Genomic DNA, 19846 nt, shown 5'->3' with positions numbered 1-19846 from the left:
TTTGCTGAATTCTTTGAAAGAGATCTTCTCTTACAAGAAGTCAGTGGGAGTAAAGTAGATCTTGAGGAAATTCAAGAATCACAAAGTAACATACCTTCTGAAGGCACTAGCCAACCGCACGTTGAAGCTGGACACACTGTTGGTGAGCCAGAACGTGTTGCACCTATACTTCGTAGATCTAGTAGAACTCTTTATCAACCTGAGAGGTTAAATCTTCTGATTAATTCAGATAAACCTCATCTAGGGGATTATGATGAACCCTCTAGCTATGGTGAAGCCATGTCAGATCCACAATCTGAAAAATGGGGAGATGCTATGAAGGCAGAAATGCAGTCCATGAAAGATAATCAGGTATGGGACTTGATTGATCTTCCACCCAATTGCAAGACAGTGGGCAGTAAATGGGTCTTTAAGAAGAAGGCTGACATGGACGGTAATGTAAACACTTTTAAGGCTCGATTGGTGGCAAAAGGTTATACTCAAACTCAAGGAATTGATTATGAGGAAACTTTTTCACCAGTCGCGAGCATTAAATCAATTAGGATACTTATTGCCATAGCTGCTTTTCATGATTATGAAATATGGCAAATGGATGTCAAAACTGCTTTCCTAAATGGCGACCTAAGCGAGGACGTATATATGGTTCAGCCGGAAGGGTTTGTGAATCCTAAGCATCCTACTAAAGTATGCAAGCTTCTAAAATCTATTTATGGATTAAAGCAAGCATCCAGGAGCTGGAATCTTAAGTTTGATCAGAAAATCAAAGAGTTTGATTTTTCTCAAAACCAAGATGAGCCCTGTGTTTACATTAGAGCTAGTGGGAGCAAAGTTGTCTTCTTGATCTTGTATGTTGATGACATACTACTTATTGGAAATGACATTCCAACTTTGCAAGATGTCAAATCTTGGCTTGGAAAATGTTTTGCCATGAAAGATCTTGGAGAAGCTAAGTATATTCTTGGAATCAGGATCTATAGAAATTGATCCAAAAGGCTTATTGGTTTGAGTCAAAGTACATACATTGACAAAATCTTGCGAAGATTTAACATGCAAAACTCCAAGCGCGGAGCATTGCCCATGCAAAAGGGCATAACCTTGAGCAAGTATCAAAGTCCTATCACACCTGATGAGATAAGACGAATGAAATGTGTTCCGTATGCTTCGGCTATAGGATCCATTATGTATGCCATGTTATGTACTAGACCTGATGTCTCGTTAGCTTTGAGTTTGACGAGTCGTTATCAACAAAATCCAGGTGAAGAACATTGGATTGCTGTTAAGAGCATTCTTAAATATTTGCGGAGAACTAAAGATATGTTCTTGGTTTACGGTGGTTTGGAAGAAGAGTTGAGTATTCGATGTTATACAGATGCTAGTTTCCAAACTGATCGAGATGATTCTCGATCCCAGTCAGGGTATGTCTTTGTCATGAATGGCGGGGCAGTTGATTGGAGAAGCTCAAAGCAGAGCACAGTTGCACAGTCTACAACGGAAGCAGAATACATTGCTGCCTCAGAAGCTGCTCAAGAAGCTTTTTGGATAAGGAAGTTTATTGCTGAACTCGGAGTAGATCCTAGCATTGAATCCCCTATGGAAATGTACTGTGATAATTCAAGTGCTATTATACTTGCGAAAGAATCACGTGTACGTAAAGGTAGCAGACACATTCTTCAAAAGTTTGACTACATTCAAGAAGTCGTTGAGAGGAATGATATTAGTATTCTTAAGGTTCATACAGATGATAATGTGGCTGACCCGTTCACGAAGCCCATGACACACAACAAGCATGATGATCATGCTAATAGTATTGGACTTCGTTATGCTGCTGATATTTTTAATTTGTAATTTAGTATTTGGATATTTTTGGAACATTAAACAGTTTTATCATAATGAATTGATATATTGATGGTATGATCGTTTTCACATATATCAATGTGTTCTATATTAGCATGTTTAATCCATGAGTAATTGTTGATTATTCAAAATCTCCATAATCGATCATGTTATGGGAATAACATGAATTAAGATTAATATAAAGTTTTGGTTATATTTATTGATGATAAATAGTTAACTTGTTGAGACCAAATTTCATATGTATTCATTGATGATGAATATTGGAATGACCCAACCATAAGATGTCACTACATGGATATTAGTCAGTAGTGAATCTTTTAGTAATTATGTCTTTGTGTCCTAAGACTTGAGATGCACGCCCGTATTGATGAGTGTAGCATTGTACTTTGATATGGTTAAACGCTGTCCTGAATAAGGCTGTTATAAAGGCCATTATTGGGTATAATGTAAAGCTCGTGATAGACACGTGTATGCAATATAGGATTTGTTCCTCCGAAATGTTTGGAGTTAGATACTTTTGAGCTCCTCGATGAATGAATAAGATATTTGTGTGGCCGCACCCAGATGTAATTAAGATGATACTTAATTAATTTGGTGATCTAATTCAGTTCTAAGATCAAGAAATAAATTTGTTAAACAAATGAGAATGATCGATGATCCATATCTCAAGTTTAACTAAAGTATCTGAAACAAAAGGACGAATGATATTTAAAACTTACCATAAACAGTTTCGAGAAACTACCCTCACGTGAATTTGGGGACAATGACGTGTTGCTAGACGCTTACCATTGTTTGTATAGTTACTTGGTGTTGTGCCATGCACAAGTGGGAGTCTGAAGGATTAATGTGCAAGGTACAACATATAACTATATGGCTAAATTCATTTGAGCCTTCGGGGTCACACACATATACACCTAGACGTCAATTAATAATATATATTTGATATATATTATTCTAGTAATTAAATAAAAGTAATTAATTAATGATTAATTAATGTAATAAATCATATTCATGAATATGAAAAGGAGATTTGGATTGATTTTAGAAATCTTAAAAGTAGATTTGTTTAAATAAAAAGATCTTGGATTGATTTTGGAAATCTTAAAAGTAGATTTGTTTAAATAAAAGGATCTTGGATTGATTTTGAAAATCTTAAAAGTAGATTTGTTTAAATAAAAGGATCGTAGTCATTTTGTTGGCATGTGAGATACACATTAATATATATATCATGAGAGATTCTTGGTTAAAAAAACACACAAGGATTTATATCAATCAATAACAATACAATTCATCTCTCATTCTTTCGGTGAACTGAACAAAAACACATATTACATATTTTGGTTCATAATATTAATCAAAGGTTGATTAATTATTACTTGGGTTTGGACTAGCATCCATTGACGTTGTTTGAAGTGTAGTGTGGACTATCCAAAGAGACGGTCATACTTTTGATCGTAGGTTTCTCTCCGTTCATCAGTTTCTTTAAGAAAGGTATATCGTTAACTCCTCTTTTGTTTTATATTCATGACAACTATTATGGTGTAACTAGATCTAATTAGGATAGATAATCGTGTGCATGTTTCATTAAATAAGTGATTATTTAATCTTGTAAAAGTTTTATGAAATAATAAAATATTATTATTTTAACTATCCGCTGCGTTAATCTGATTAATTAAAAATACACACGATTTTCCATCATATATATATATATATATATATATATATATATATATATATATATATATATATATATATATATAGTTAATATTAAAATCTTATAATGATGATGTCATTATTAGGCTAATTTCTTTTTTAAGAAAAAATTAAAAAGAAAAAGAAAAAAATCTAAGAATGATAGATGATGTCATTACTCTAAATATTTTTGAATTAAAATTAAATCTTATTAATTAAGTATTATTATTAAATCTTATTAATAATTATTTTAATTATTAAAATTAAATAATTTTGAATTATTTTAATTAATTATTTTGAATTGAGTACGAGAAGGTATAAAAGCTAGGCAGAAGGAAACAAATTCTAAATTTATATTTTAATTTACACTTTTAAAATAAAATGACAACCAATTCTTATGATTAGATGTTGATTGTTTAATATGCATTTTAGGTGTTTGATGAAATCAGCTGACGGGTTTCTTAATCGGACTATATGGTTCCACGGGTCATTAAACCAAATAACTTTAGCGTTTACGTTCAGTTAATACCTAAAACACATCATTAAACTGTTTCGTTTAAACAAACCCGTGGTTTCACGGGTCATTTCACTAATATATATATATATATATATATATATATATATATATATATATATATATATATATATATATATATATATATATATATATATATAGTGAGGATCCAGAGAGAATCAATAGTAGGAGAAAGACTAAACTCAATCTGTGGTGCAGATTGACTCAACGTGTGTGCAAATTGAGCTTAATTTATGTGCAGATTGAGCTCAATCTTTAGGTTCCATGAGTTCTCTCACACCCTTAGTTCTCTCTGGATCCCTTCACTATATATATATATATATATATATATATATATATATATATATATATATATATATATATATATATATATATATATATATATATATATATATATATATATATATATATATATATATTGTCTTTAATCAAAAGGGAAACACTTTTTTGGGGGGGAAGTCATTTTTTTTTCTTTTTTGCGAATTTTTTTTACAAACATTAAGATCATGTGAAAATATGAACATGCAGACCCAACACGGCTGACAGATAACCCTCGGATACATATTCACCGCGGCATGCTGATCCGCGTTCAAAAAATATACTTTGTGATAAATGGTATTATTTTGGCGAGAAAACGCTCGAAGAAATAAATAATAAGATGTGTAGCGACCCGACCAAATCATGTTTGACGGCGCCGTCTACTTAGGTCCCGTTACGTGGTCATAAGTCTTTAAGACAAAGTTTGACCAAAATATGTCGCCTTCATTTCAAAATAAAGATTGTTCCCAAAGTTTACAAGAATTGTTCAACCAATAGTTAAGTTACAACGTTATAATACGAATGAAATCTAGGCGACACGGTTTAAAGTAAAGTCAAAAGACGCTCCATGAAATGCACATATACTCGACATCCAATGCAAGTATCAAATAATGAGCGGAAGCATGTATCATGTATCGTTCAAGGACCTGAGAAAAACATAGAAATCTGTCAACGAAAACGTTGGTGAAATCATAGGTTTAAGTAAGTAAGTACAAGTGAACCACAAGATTTGCATCAATGAATTAATAGTAATACATTCCAAAAGTTTGTTTCACGAGCACCCAATTATCAATGCTTAACATTTCCTTCCATTGAACCCCATCACTTAGTGCTAGAACATACACTGTTTCTCGAAAATATATTTCATTCGTAAACGGTAGCGAACCGTTTGAATGAGGGTTTGTCAAACCCATATGGATCCATACAACATAAGTTCTCGCTTACACCCGGCAAGTGTAACTAATGATAATCGAATTGAGGATTTTGTTCTAAACTCGTATGTAGAATGTTTGTTTTTCCTGTACTTGTGTTCACTTAGTAAAGAAATGTTTATGTTTTCTCATCCCAAATGTAAGTTCAAAAAGAGTAAAAGTGGGACTATGATCTCACCTTGAGTGCACGAGTAGTAAAGTACTTCGACAAGTAAACGTGTGCAAAGAACAATGCTAGTCTTGACCTAAACAATAAGTTGTATCAATAACGGTAAACACGATAGGTCAAAGATGTTCAATTAGTCCTATGGCTCGTTACGACTCGATTATTTAGCATGTGAAATCAAATTGCCAAGTTTCATGCAAGATACAAGTATACAAATAAGTTAGGAAGGTTGCATAATCATTTGGTTAAGTTTGACAAAAAGTCAAACTTTGGTCGGTCAAAGTCAACGAAAGTCAACACGTTCGGGTCGGGTTCCGAACTATTTTTCTAATCTTAGAAATCATATATGAGCATGTTGGCCAAGTTACATGTTAATCGGAGGTGCGTAGCATGCCAAACATTATTCGAAATTTGACCAATTTGGACAGAATTCTGGCCAGGCCATTGGCGCGCCGCGCGGGGTAGGGGCGCGCCGCGCCACCCTGCTGCTTCAGCTATTTTTCTGCTTTTTAAATGTGCACGAACCAAAACCAATTCTAACACAATTCTTGACCCGCAAACGCTTATAACGCCTATCATACATCGTTGGAAAGGTATTTTGACAAGGAATGCAACTAAACACATATCATCAATCAAGCTTGCACTTATGACAAACAAAAACCGTAATTAAACGTTCATAATCAAAGTTCAAGTTCCAAAAACGCATTTTATGATTCGGGCAACCAATTTACATGAATGATATGCCGTTTCGAAGGTAATCAAGCATACAATCCAACTAAACACTTATCAATAATAATCCATGGCATTCAATGCATCAAAAGTTCATTTCAAGTTCATCAAACCCTAACCCAAATTCACCAAAATCAATAATCAAGTTCATGAAGTTTTTCTAAGGCAACCTACACATCAAATTGAAGCTAGTGATGCTAGTAACACAATTAAAACATCAACTTTTAACATCTAACAACATATGATCATCCAAAATTCAAGAATAACACACCAAAATTCAAGTTCATGCTAGTTACACCAAAACAACGAGATCGAGCATATAAATCATATATTCATGTTAGACTTGAGCCATAGACACTAATTAACACTTTTATAAATTAAAAACCTCAAGAACACAAGAATTAGTGATTTTAGAAAGTTACCCAAAATTGATGAAATCGGTATGGAAACGAAGAGGAGATCACGAGGAGTTCAAATATGTATTTTGTTTGGCAAGAAGATCACTAGCTCGGTTTTGGATGATGAATCTTTGTTCTTGAAGTTGAGAGGAAAAGTTGAAGTATTAAGAAATTGGAAGAGATGAATGAATGGATAGAATGAGAGTTTGACTCTTGACCTAGTCACAAGTTTCAACATTTGGCAAGATTGGTCCCTCAACTTAAATCGGGTGCGGGAATTACCTAACAAGATAATTCAAACGCGTATTAACGAGATGTGTTGTAAACATATAACGGAACTCAAATAGTTAAACGGAAAAGTAAATGGAAAAAGGCGGGATGTTACATTACCTACACCTTAAAAGAAATTTCGTCCCGAAATTTAAGTAGGCGTAGTAGTCGTTGGTTCTTCCTCGAGATCTTGCGTTTCCGAATTCACGAATAGATGAGGATACTTCCTTTGCATTTGATCTTGTCTTTCCCAAGTAAACTCGGGTCCTCTTTTGGCATTCCAACGAACCTTGACAATCGGGATTCGGCTTTGTTTCAATGTCTTGACGGAGGTGTCCACAATTTCAACCGGTTCCTCCACAAAATGAAGTTTGTCATCAATGGTAAGCTCCTCGAGAGGAATGACGATATCGGGTTCGGCAAGACACTTTTTCAAGTTGGATACATGGAAAGTAGGATGAACGGAGCTCAATTGAGGCGGAAGATCCAAACGATAAGCAACGGTTCCAATACGCTCCAAGATTTCGAAAGGACCAATATACCGCGGATTTAGCTTCCCGCGTTTCCCAAAACGGATTACACCCTTCCAAGGTGCAACTTTTAACATTACTCGGTCCCCGACTTGGAATTCAAGATCGTTGCGTCGTTTGTCGGTATAGCTCTTTTGACGACTTCGGGCCGTCCTAAGCCTATCTCGGATTTGAACGATTTTCTCGGTGGTTTCGTGAATGAGTTCGGGTCCGGTGATTTGCACGTCGCCTACCTCGGCCCAACAAAGAGGTGAACGACATTTGCGGCCATATAGCGCTTCAAAAGGTGCGGCTTTAATACTCGCGTGATAACTATTGTTGTAAGAGAACTCGGCGAGAGGTAAGTGCTTGTCCCAAGCTTTTCCGAAATCAACCACGCAAGCTCGTAACATGTCCTCTAAGGTTTGAATTGTACGTTCGCTTTGTCCATCGGTTTGAGGATGATATGCGGTGCTCATGTCTAAACGCGTTCCCAACGCTTCTTGCAATGTACGCCAAAATCTAGAAACGAAACGGCCATCTCGGTCGGAGATAATCGATAAAGGTACACCGTGTCGGGCTACGATCTCCTTAATGTAAAGTTGTGCAAGTTTCTCCATTTTGTCCGTTTCTTTCATGGCCAGGAAGTGTGCGGATTTGGTGAGACGGTCAACAATAACCCAAATGGTATCATAACCGCCCGTCGTTTTTGGTAGCTTGGTGATAAAATCCATCGTTATCCTTTCCCACTTCCATTGCGGAATCTCGGGTTGTTGAAGTAGTCCGGACGGTCTTTGGTGTTCGGCTTTGACTTTGGAACATGTCAAACACTTGGAAACATAAGTAGCTACGTCCCTTTTGATGTTCGGCCACCAATATAGTTGTTTAAGGTCGTGGTACATCTTATTGGCACCGGGGTGAATCGAGTATCGTGACTTATGGGCTTCATCTAAAATAAGGCTTCGTAGGTCCCCATAACTAGGCACCCAAATTCTTCCGGCGAAATATCGGAGTCCGGTCTCCCTAATTTCGAATCGAGAGACGAGAATGTTCAAGAGCTCGTGTGAAAGGTTTTCATCCTTGAGAGCCTCATCTTGGGCTACCCGAATTTGGCTATTAAGGTTTGTGTGGATAGTGATGTTTAAGGCTCGGACACGAAGAGGCACCGCTCTTTCTTTTCGACTTAAAGCATCGGCTACTACATTTGCCTTCCCGGGATGGTAACGAAGCTCGCAATCGTAATCGTTTAAGGTTTCAATCCACCTTCGTTGTCTCATGTTTAGTTGCTTTTGATCGAAAATGTGTTGGAGGCTTTTGTGGTCGGTAAAGATAGTACTCTTGGTTCCATAAAGATAGTGTCTCCACATTTTAAGTGCAAAGACAACGGCTCCGAGTTCGAGATCATGTGTCGTATAGTTTCGTTCATGAATTTTGAGTTGTCGAGAAGCATAAGCAATGACTTTCGTTCGTTGCATCAATACACACCCAAAACCATGTTTTGAGGCATCGCAATATACAACAAAGTCATCATTGCCTTCGGGAAGTGACAAGATAGGAGCGGTGGTTAGCTTCGTTTTCAAGATTTGGAATGCGGATTCATGTTCGGTCGCCCAAATGAATTTCTTTCCCTTGTGAGTCAATGCGGTTAGAGGACGTGCAACCAAAGAGAAGTTTTCGATGAATCTACGATAGTACCCGGCGAGACCCAAAAATTGACGAATGTGAGTAGGAGTAGTAGGAGTCTCCCATTTGCTAATGGCTTCGATTTTCGATGGATCGACTTTAATACCTTGGTCACTTACAACATGACCAAGAAATTGAACTTCCTTTAACCAAAATTCACACTTGGAGAATTTGGCATAGAGTTGTTCTTGTCTTAAAAGTTCAAGCACAAGTCGGAGATGTTGTTCGTGCTCTTCTTCATTTTTAGAATAGATCAATATGTCATCGATGAACACAATAACGAATTTATCGAGATACGGTTTGCACACGCGGTTCATAAGATCCATGAATACCGCCGGTGCGTTAGTGAGACCAAATGGCATGACAAGGAATTCATAACTACCATAACGAGTTCGGAAAGCGGTTTTGGAGACATCTTCCCCCTTAACCCTTAATTGATGATAACCCGAGCGGAGATCGATTTTCGAATATACACAAGACCCTTGTAGTTGATCAAAGAGGTCATCGATGCGAGGAAGAGGATATCGGTTCTTAACCGTCAATTTATTTAGTTCACGATAATCAATGCACATTCGTAGGGATCCGTCTTTCTTTTTAACAAACAAAATCGGAGCGCCCCAAGGTGAATGGCTAGGTTGGATAAAACCACGATCAAGTAGTTCTTGGATTTGACTTTGCAATTCTTGCATTTCGGATGGAGCGAGTCTATATGGTGCACGTGCTACGGGTGCGGCTCCCGGAATAAGATCGATTTGGAATTCAACCGGTCGATGAGGCGGAAGACCCGGCAATTCATCGGGAAATACATCGGAATAGTCACTAACAATTGGCACATCATCGATGTGCTTCTCATCGGACTCGACTTTCTTAACGTGGGCAAGGATCGCAAAACAACCCTTACGGAGTAGTTTTCTAACTTTAAGGCACGAAACGAGGTTGAGTCTGGTGCAACTCTTATCGCCATAAACAATCAAAGGTTCACCATTCTCGATAGAAATTCGGATTGCGTTAAGGTCACAAAGAATGTGAGATTTCGTTTTGACTAACCAATTCATACCGATTATTACATCAAAGCTTCCTAGTTCCATGGGTATCAAGTCAATTTCAAATTCCTTACCCAAAATGTTTAACGTACACCCCCGGTAATATGTGTCGGCACTTAATAGTTTTCCGTTAGCTACTTCAATGGTATAAGTGGTATCTAATGGAAGAGGTGGAGTGCTAAAAGAATGAGTCAAAGTCTTGGATACAAAGCATTTATCGGCACCCGAATCGAATAAGCAAGAGACATAAGAATTGTTGAGAAGAAACGTACCCGTGACTAGTTCAGTGTCATCCCGGGCTTCCTCGGTGTTTATGTTGAAAGCTCGGCCGCGCGTATTGGGGTTATCCTTCTTCTTTGGGCATGCATTTCTATAATGACCCGTTTGGCCACATTCGTAACAAGTGCCCGTCTTTGGTGCATTGGGCCACTTTCGAGCGACGGGAGTGGCACTTTTACAATCGTTGGCCTTATGACCAACTCCTTGGCACCGGTGGCAAATTATCTTACTACATTCGCCAAAGTGATGTTTGTTGCATTTGTTGCAAAGAGGTAGGTTCCCGGCATAACCTTTCTTGCCGTCGGAGGTGTAAGGCTTCTTAGCAAAGTTGTTGTTGCTTGATTGGGAGGGTTCCCACTTTCTTTTGTTGCCGCCCGATTTATCCTCGGCTTTAGGTGCCGAAACTACGATTTCGTCAACCGTTTCAATTAGTTGGCGAGCCATGTTCATAGCGGCTTGATGAGTAGTGGGTTTGGATGACATCACCCCTTGTTTGATGCTTTTTGGAAGACCGAGCATGTAGAGCTCAATCCTTTGAGATTCGGGGTTAACAAGATTAGGACACATCAAGGATAGTTCGGCGAAGCGTTGATTATAAGCTTTAAGGTCGTTTCCGACCGCTTTCAAAGCTCTTAGTTCTTCCTCAAGCTTTCGGGTTTCTTCGCGCGGAAAGTATTCAACAATCATCTTTTCCTTTAGGTCGGCCCAAGAGAGGGCATGAGCTTCATCGGTACCCACCGATTGAACATAGGTGTTCCACCATGTTAGAGCAATTCCGGAGAAAGTGTGAGTGGAGTATTTGACCTTGTCTTGGTCCCGACAACCGCTTATGCTAAAGACGGCTTCCGTTTGCTCAAACCATCGGGTGAGCACGACCGGTCCCCCGGTTCCATCAAAAGTGTGAGGTTTGCACCCCATGAAAGCTTTATAGGAGCATCCCTCGTTTGAGTTTCCGGCTCCATTGTTGTTGTTGTTGTTGTTGTGGTTGTTATTGTTGTTGTTATTATTGTTGTTGGATGAGTGACCGGCCATGGCCGCATCTACGGCGGTAGCTATCATCCGTTCGAGAGCTTGTTCGGGAGTTTCATTGCGGCGTACACGACGAGGAGCCATTGTTCCTTCAAGACACAAGAATATCATTGATTAGTATTCTCAATAATACTAACCGTGATATAGAATAAAGATAAAGAGAAGTTTTTTTTTTTTTTTTTTTTTTTTTTTTTTTTTTTTTTTTTTTTTTTTTTCGACTCGCCTTAAATTCTTTATGCCATAATGTCGGAACGTTCATATGAGTCACCGTAATATAATCCCGGAAATTATATTACCCTGATTCATATGTGCATTCGACATCATTTCATATAGTCAAGGTGGCGTGTCAATCAAATTAAACAACGTGAGATTAAGATGAACTAAGAGTAGATATGAGTAGAAACGTTCGAGTATAAATGCACAAGTAGTCAAGTAATTCCTACTTCAAGTCTATATGCCGGTTGTAGTCTAGACTCACCAATGTACCCTATGACTCGGGGTTGACACTAATGAACTCTAAATCCCTACAACCAACGCTCTGATACCATCTGTAGCGACCCGACCAAATCATGTTTGACGGCGCCGTCTACTTAGGTCCCGTTACGTGGTCATAAGTCTTTAAGACAAAGTTTGACCAAAATATGTCGCCTTCATTTCAAAATAAAGATTGTTCCCAAAGTTTACAAGAATTGTTCAACCAATAGTTAAGTTACAACGTTATAATACGAATGAAATCTAGGCGACACGGTTTAAAGTAAAGTCAAAAGACGCTCCATGAAATGCACATATACTCGACATCCAATGCAAGTATCAAATAATGAGCGGAAGCATGTATCATGTATCGTTCAAGGACCTGAGAAAAACATAGAAATCTGTCAACGAAAACGTTGGTGAAATCATAGGTTTAAGTAAGTAAGTACAAGTGAACCACAAGATTTGCATCAATGAATTAATAGTAATACATTCCAAAAGTTTGTTTCACGAGCACCCAATTATCAATGCTTAACATTTCCTTCCATTGAACCCCATCACTTAGTGCTAGAACATACACTGTTTCTCGAAAATATATTTCATTCGTAAACGGTAGCGAACCGTTTGAATGAGGGTTTGTCAAACCCATATGGATCCATACAACATAAGTTCTCGCTTACACCCGGCAAGTGTAACTAATGATAATCGAATTGAGGATTTTGTTCTAAACTCGTATGTAGAATGTTTGTTTTTCCTGTACTTGTGTTCACTTAGTAAAGAAATGTTTATGTTTTCTCATCCCAAATGTAAGTTCAAAAAGAGTAAAAGTGGGACTATGATCTCACCTTGAGTGCACGAGTAGTAAAGTACTTCGACAAGTAAACGTGTGCAAAGAACAATGCTAGTCTTGACCTAAACAATAAGTTGTATCAATAACGGTAAACACGATAGGTCAAAGATGTTCAATTAGTCCTATGGCTCGTTACGACTCGATTATTTAGCATGTGAAATCAAATTGCCAAGTTTCATGCAAGATACAAGTATACAAATAAGTTAGGAAGGTTGCATAATCATTTGGTTAAGTTTGACAAAAAGTCAAACTTTGGTCGGTCAAAGTCAACGAAAGTCAACACGTTCGGGTCGGGTTCCGAACTATTTTTCTAATCTTAGAAATCATATATGAGCATGTTGGCCAAGTTACATGTTAATCGGAGGTGCGTAGCATGCCAAACATTATTCGAAATTTGACCAATTTGGACAGAATTCTGGCCAGGCCATTGGCGCGCCGCGCGGGGTAGGGGCGCGCCGCGCCACCCTGCTGCTTCAGCTATTTTTCTGCTTTTTAAATGTGCACGAACCAAAACCAATTCTAACACAATTCTTGACCCGCAAACGCTTATAACGCCTATCATACATCGTTGGAAAGGTATTTTGACAAGGAATGCAACTAAACACATATCATCAATCAAGCTTGCACTTATGACAAACAAAAACCGTAATTAAACGTTCATAATCAAAGTTCAAGTTCCAAAAACGCATTTTATGATTCGGGCAACCAATTTACATGAATGATATGCCGTTTCGAAGGTAATCAAGCATACAATCCAACTAAACACTTATCAATAATAATCCATGGCATTCAATGCATCAAAAGTTCATTTCAAGTTCATCAAACCCTAACCCAAATTCACCAAAATCAATAATCAAGTTCATGAAGTTTTTCTAAGGCAACCTACACATCAAATTGAAGCTAGTGATGCTAGTAACACAATTAAAACATCAACTTTTAACATCTAACAACATATGATCATCCAAAATTCAAGAATAACACACCAAAATTCAAGTTCATGCTAGTTACACCAAAACAACGAGATCGAGCATATAAATCATATATTCATGTTAGACTTGAGCCATAGACACTAATTAACACTTTTATAAATTAAAAACCTCAAGAACACAAGAATTAGTGATTTTAGAAAGTTACCCAAAATTGATGAAATCGGTATGGAAACGAAGAGGAGATCACGAGGAGTTCAAATATGTATTTTGTTTGGCAAGAAGATCACTAGCTCGGTTTTGGATGATGAATCTTTGTTCTTGAAGTTGAGAGGAAAAGTTGAAGTATTAAGAAATTGGAAGAGATGAATGAATGGATAGAATGAGAGTTTGACTCTTGACCTAGTCACAAGTTTCAACATTTGGCAAGATTGGTCCCTCAACTTAAATCGGGTGCGGGAATTACCTAACAAGATAATTCAAACGCGTATTAACGAGATGTGTTGTAAACATATAACGGAACTCAAATAGTTAAACGGAAAAGTAAATGGAAAAAGGCGGGATGTTACAAGATGCATCATGAGTAATGTCTTAATTAGGGCTTTTGTTTAGGCTTTAGAAATTAGGATTCAGATTGAATTTTTTAACACGTACGGTTTAGAGTTTCGGGTTTAAAGTTTTAGTTTAGGGTCCCTAAACCCTAAACTCTAAATCGGGCTAAATTTAAAATAAAAAAAAATTGTACATAAGATGAAAAAAAACGATGATATAAAAACTCTAATTAAAACATTACTTATTATGCATGTTATCATTTATTTTTTCCAGTGTTTTTCCGCCAAAATAATAACATTCATTAAAAAATGTCTTTTTTAAATGTTCATATTTTTATGTGATCTTAATTTTTGAAAAAAATTCATAAAAACAAAAAAAATAAAAATGAAAAATTTACTTCTCCATTCTCACAAAAAGTGCTTCACCACATATATATATATATATACATATATATATATATATATACATATATATATATATATATATATATATATATATATATATATATATATATATATATATATATATATAATCATAATCAAGAGGGAAGCATTTTTTTCGGGGGAAGGGAAAGTAAATTTATTTTTTTATTTTTTGTTGAATTTTTTTTTCCAACATTAAGAGCACACAAAAATATGAATATTTAAAAAAAAACATTTTGTGATGAATGTTATTATTTTGACGGGAAAAAACGCTCGAAGAAAAAACTAATAACATGCATCATGTGTAATGTTATTCATGCTTGTTATTCTTTGAGCGTATTTTTTCCATCATATGTGAAGTTTTTTTTCAAGATTTAGCCCGATTTAGAGTTTAGGGCTTAGGATGTAGGTTTTGGGTTTAGTCCCTAAACCCAAAACCCTAAGCCCTAAACCCTAAACTCTAAACCGTTCGTGTTAAAAATTCAATCTATACCCTAATTTCTAAACCCTAAACCCTAATTTCTAAACCCAAAATCCTAATTTCTAAACCCTAATAGCTAAACCCTAATTTTTAACCCCTAACTTCTAAACCTTAATTTCTAAATCCTAATTTTTAAACCCTAAAAAAAACTCAGAAGCAAAATATTCATTGCAATGAATGTTATCATTTATTTCTTTGAGCGTTTTCCCAGAACTGTCTTTTTTAAATCTTCATATTTTTATGTGATCTTAATGCCTGGGAAATTTTTTTTTTAAAAAAATGAAAAAAAACTACTTCCCCCTTGATTAAAACACTATATATATATATATATATATATATATATATATATATATATGTGTGTGTGTGTGTGTGTGTGTGTATGTGTGTGTGTGTGTGTATATATATATATATATATATATATATATATATATATATATATATATATATATATATATATATATATATGTATGTATGTGTGTGTGTGTGTGTTTGTGTGTGTGTGTGTATGTGTGTGTGTGTGAGAGAGAGAGAGAGAGACAAAAGATACGTAAAAATAAGAGTAAAATTGTAAAGTTAACAAAAAAAATAAATGTAAGAATGATATCTTTTCAATCACGTGTTTTTGTCCTGAGGCATTTAAATTGGAACACATGGAGTATAAGGCACATATATTCATGAATGCAATTATGAGATGTTTAAGGACGACATAATTTAACTGTTACCGTAAATAGTCCTAAGGGTGATGTAGCTCTGAAAAGGGTGATTGCATGTTTTGTCCACCGTTGATTGATCAAAATCATGTGATGGCCTCGGAAAAGAACCAAACATTATAAACCCGAATGAAAGAGACTTGATGAAGGCTGACCCTCTGGAGGCTCCTCAGTGACTGATCTTACGACCAACAAAAGTGGAAAAAGTTTTCTTCTAGACGTGTCCCTTTTGAGAGAGTGTACCATTCTATTTATAAGAGAAGAATTAGGATTTATTAGGAGTGTATGAGTTGCTCACATGTCAAGCTCAAAATGCAAGCCTGTTAAGTTATATGTATCATTAGGTGGAACTCCCTTTAACCTCCTTATATGTTTGATCCGATATTAGTTTGAATGAATTTTAGTGCAACCCCTTTAACCTCATTACTTGTTTTATCAGATATTGATTTGTATGAATTTGCACTCCAAACGTACCAAGTCTTAATAGAATTTGATATGATAATTCATTAGATTTTGTGTAAATCAATTACTAAGATCGTAATGATATTATAATAATCACATACAATGAACAAATCAAACTCTATCAATTTATAAAAAGAAAAAAACTTTCACACAAAGTTGGACTATAAAATGAATCAATCGATCATGATCCAAATTTATTTTGTTATCTTATTTATAGAATAATTGTTTATGAGTATAGCATTTTTTAATGAATATTAATCAAGTCTTGGCTTGTGTGTTTTTTATTTGCAAAGATAAAGTGACTAGACAATAACTTTAATGAATATTCACCGGGTATTGCTCTTGTTTTGTTTATTAGCAACGATAAAGAGGTTAAACATGGTACGAATCATTGAACTAAACAATACCCGGCCAATTCATCAAATCAAAATCTGTTTTCATGCCCCCATAATAACAATAACTCATAACTCAATATAATTATATTCATGCCATTTAATTTTCGCTTTTAAGTTCATTCTCGTATTGTTTGCTAGTGAAAAAACAGAATGGAAAAGGAATAGAAAAAAACATTTCTTTTTCTCCCAACATCATCCCTTTGAATCGAAAAGATTGACAATAAATACACATTTTAATCCATTTCTCTCATTTTCTATCCATTTTACAAAATAAACATTTTTATATTTTTTGTCGACCTTTTCCATTTTCACTACAAATAAGCATCAAAATATAGCTAACAAAGTAACATTCAACAACAAACAAACCACCAAGACATATACAATCAACTTAGTATAAGTTGTCTTATTTTTCATGTCACGTACGCTACAATTAAGCTAAAAATCCTAAATACTAGTAACTAGTTAACTACACAATCAGCTTCTTATCATCCTTTAATCCTCAAACATGCAGCTTTAATTACTGCAGTTAATATCCTAACTTTAAAGCTCATTAGTTTGCGCTTGATGTATTCAATAATGGTTTTGATGTATATATACTTAGAGGCGCAGCTTTATTAGGGCAGAGGGGGCCCTCGCCCCTCCAAAAGTCTCCGTAAGTAATGGTATTTTGTAGTCCTTTGAGTTACGGACGTTTGAACTTTTGAATCAACTAAATCGGAGTCCGTATGAAGAAGATATGACGAAAATGGTGACTGCACGCACATTTTCTTTTCATCAACAATTTACTTCATTTTTTCATATCTCTTGGGCATTTTTACCTTGAAATCAATTTTAAAACTAAAGTTTAAGAATTTAACTTAGATAATGTTCAATTAGAATCGATATTGTCACCTAAAAGGTGTATAAAATATGCAATTTTGTCCACTAAAGTTAGCGTTTTTTTTCTTGCTAAAAAAATATCACACATTAGACAAAATTTGACTCTTTTAACCGCAACGTTCAAGCTCTGACACTGTATATACTATATATATACTATCGTGTGTCTAATAACTTGAGTTCTATAGCTGTCAAAAAACACATTAAAAACCATTTTCAAGCATTGTACAAATTAAGATTATTTACCAACCCCATTATATGATGATAAGGATGCAAATTTTGTTGGCAAAATAAAATAACCATCAAAGTAGTACGTGACCAATAAGGTATGTATGCTTTTATCTATACTATATATGTATACATCCTATTCAATTGTCTATAAATAGCTAGTTTTTTTATTATTATTATTAACCTGTGTATCCAACTTCTCTTGAACTGGCTAATCTGAGGACGACTACTCGCTTTGAGGACAGCCGGAGTCATTGCAATCGAACATCTGTGGACATGAATGAGAATAACTTTGTTTTGTATGGAATCGAACCCTTGACCTTCACATTAGAAAGCAGACCAAGGTCTTCCCACTTAACAACCACCCCATGGTTTATAAATAGTTAGTTATCTCTATGTTTATCAACTAAATTAAGTGACATTAGTTATTATCTTTTTAATGAAACAATTATCCATAATGTCATCTTTCATTATTCTTCTTCTTTCACTTAGTTTCATTATCTTTGCCAATTCTTCAACCTCCATTGGCTGCCCAAAATGCGGCCAAATGAGCGTTCCCTATCCACTTAGCACCAACGACAATTGCGGCAACCCAAAATACAAAATATATTGTAATGAAACCACTGGGCTCGAGTTCGTTTCAGCCGACGGAATTAACTATAAGATCATTAACATTGACCCAAAAGCTAACAAGCTAGTTATCCGCCCTCCATTTATCGAAAAAGATACATGTCAATCTTCTGATTTACATGTTGGTGGTTTTAAAATAGAAGATAACTCGGTTTTTAACATATCGTCACGTAACACAATTTTGTTGTTACATTGTTCTGAAAATATATTATTGTCACCTTTGAATTGTTCTTCTAGTAGTATTTGTAGGCAGTTTGAAGAGAAACAAGGTGCATGTGCAGGTTCACTTTGTTGCTCTTATTTGAAAGATGCATCAATTACTAATCATAGAATTAGAGTTAGAGTTGAAGGGTGCACTGCTTACACTTCTATGGTGAATATACAGCCTGGATCTTCAGTTGACACTTGGAACTTTGGTATTGAACTGCAGTGGTTGCCTCCTATATCTAGAAATTAAAGTTGTACTATTGTAACATGTAATGTAATGGGCCTTTTGTGTGTATCACTTGTGTGTTTTATTGTGTACGTACTATCTAAAATAATAATGATGTGTGTTTATGTTTACATGCTTGCAGTAGGAAGATCTACAAGTTGATGCAAGCTTCATGCATGTGTTGTATATTTATAAAAATGATCAATATGTCGTATGTATCTCAGTTTTCATGTGACTTATACTTGTTTTATTAAAATGTGTATTTTCGTGTGGTGGACTAGTGATATCATCATATTCAGAAAAATGAAGAAGCTAATAATTAGCAAAACTCATATGAAATTATATATATTCAAGTGAAGTCCTTGACCTCTGAAGTTATAAAGTAACTAGCTCTTGATGTTTTCACAATAATAACATTACCGAATCACATTGAGGCAGAGTATGAGAAAGCTAAGATGTAGACTCAAAAACTCTTACTTGGAAGTCGAGTAAGCGATGACTCTTTATACAACAATAACAACAACAAAACCCAATACCACAATTACTGGTGTATGGGGAGCTGAGATGTAGACAATCCTTCCCCTATCCGAGAATAAAGACAAGTCATTTCTCCACCCACAGTGAAACACTCTCAAGAGTAGAGAAAGTCATCAATCTCTTTATTCGACGGATAAAGAGATTGCTTCCGAGAGGACCTCCGGCCTTTAAGTAGGAAAAAGATTTTAAAAAAAATAAAAATACTAAAATAATAATAATTGACGCCATGAAAATGGTAAAATAAAATTTTCATGGGTTTTAAATCATGCCTGAAATTTAATTTAGTCTCTAAGAGTCAGTCAAGTCGCCAATAAATCGACGATTGTTGTCGACTCAATAAGCGATGACTCTTTATGTGCAATGTAACTCAATACAAAATCAAAAATAAACACACACTATCGTCGCCATAGATATTTTACTGAAAATTCAATAAATT

The 19846-nt window shown here is 35.5% G+C and overlaps 1 protein-coding gene across 1 annotated transcript; it reads left to right on the top strand.

Moving 5' to 3' along the window:
• The first annotated feature begins 18267 nt into the window (after window positions 1–18267).
• On the top strand, window positions 18268–18897 carry LOC139887828 (wall-associated receptor kinase-like 15). The gene has a single exon (XM_071870879.1). It carries the CDS (start codon window positions 18268–18270, stop codon window positions 18895–18897), a length of 630 nt encoding a protein of 209 aa, XP_071726980.1.
• The last annotated feature ends 949 nt before the right edge of the window (window positions 18898–19846 follow it).

This window comes from Rutidosis leptorrhynchoides, chromosome 2 (genome assembly GCF_046630445.1).
Source record: "Rutidosis leptorrhynchoides isolate AG116_Rl617_1_P2 chromosome 2, CSIRO_AGI_Rlap_v1, whole genome shotgun sequence".
NCBI classification, from domain to species: domain Eukaryota; kingdom Viridiplantae; phylum Streptophyta; class Magnoliopsida; order Asterales; family Asteraceae; genus Rutidosis; species Rutidosis leptorrhynchoides.
The sequence above is the reverse complement of the archived record's forward strand: the minus strand, read 5'-3'. Positions and strand labels throughout refer to the sequence as shown.

Coding starts and splice junctions, on each gene's coding strand:
- LOC139887828 (XM_071870879.1), top strand. CDS start 18,268: ATGTCATCTTTCATTATTCTTCTTCTTTCACTTAGTTTCATTATCTTT.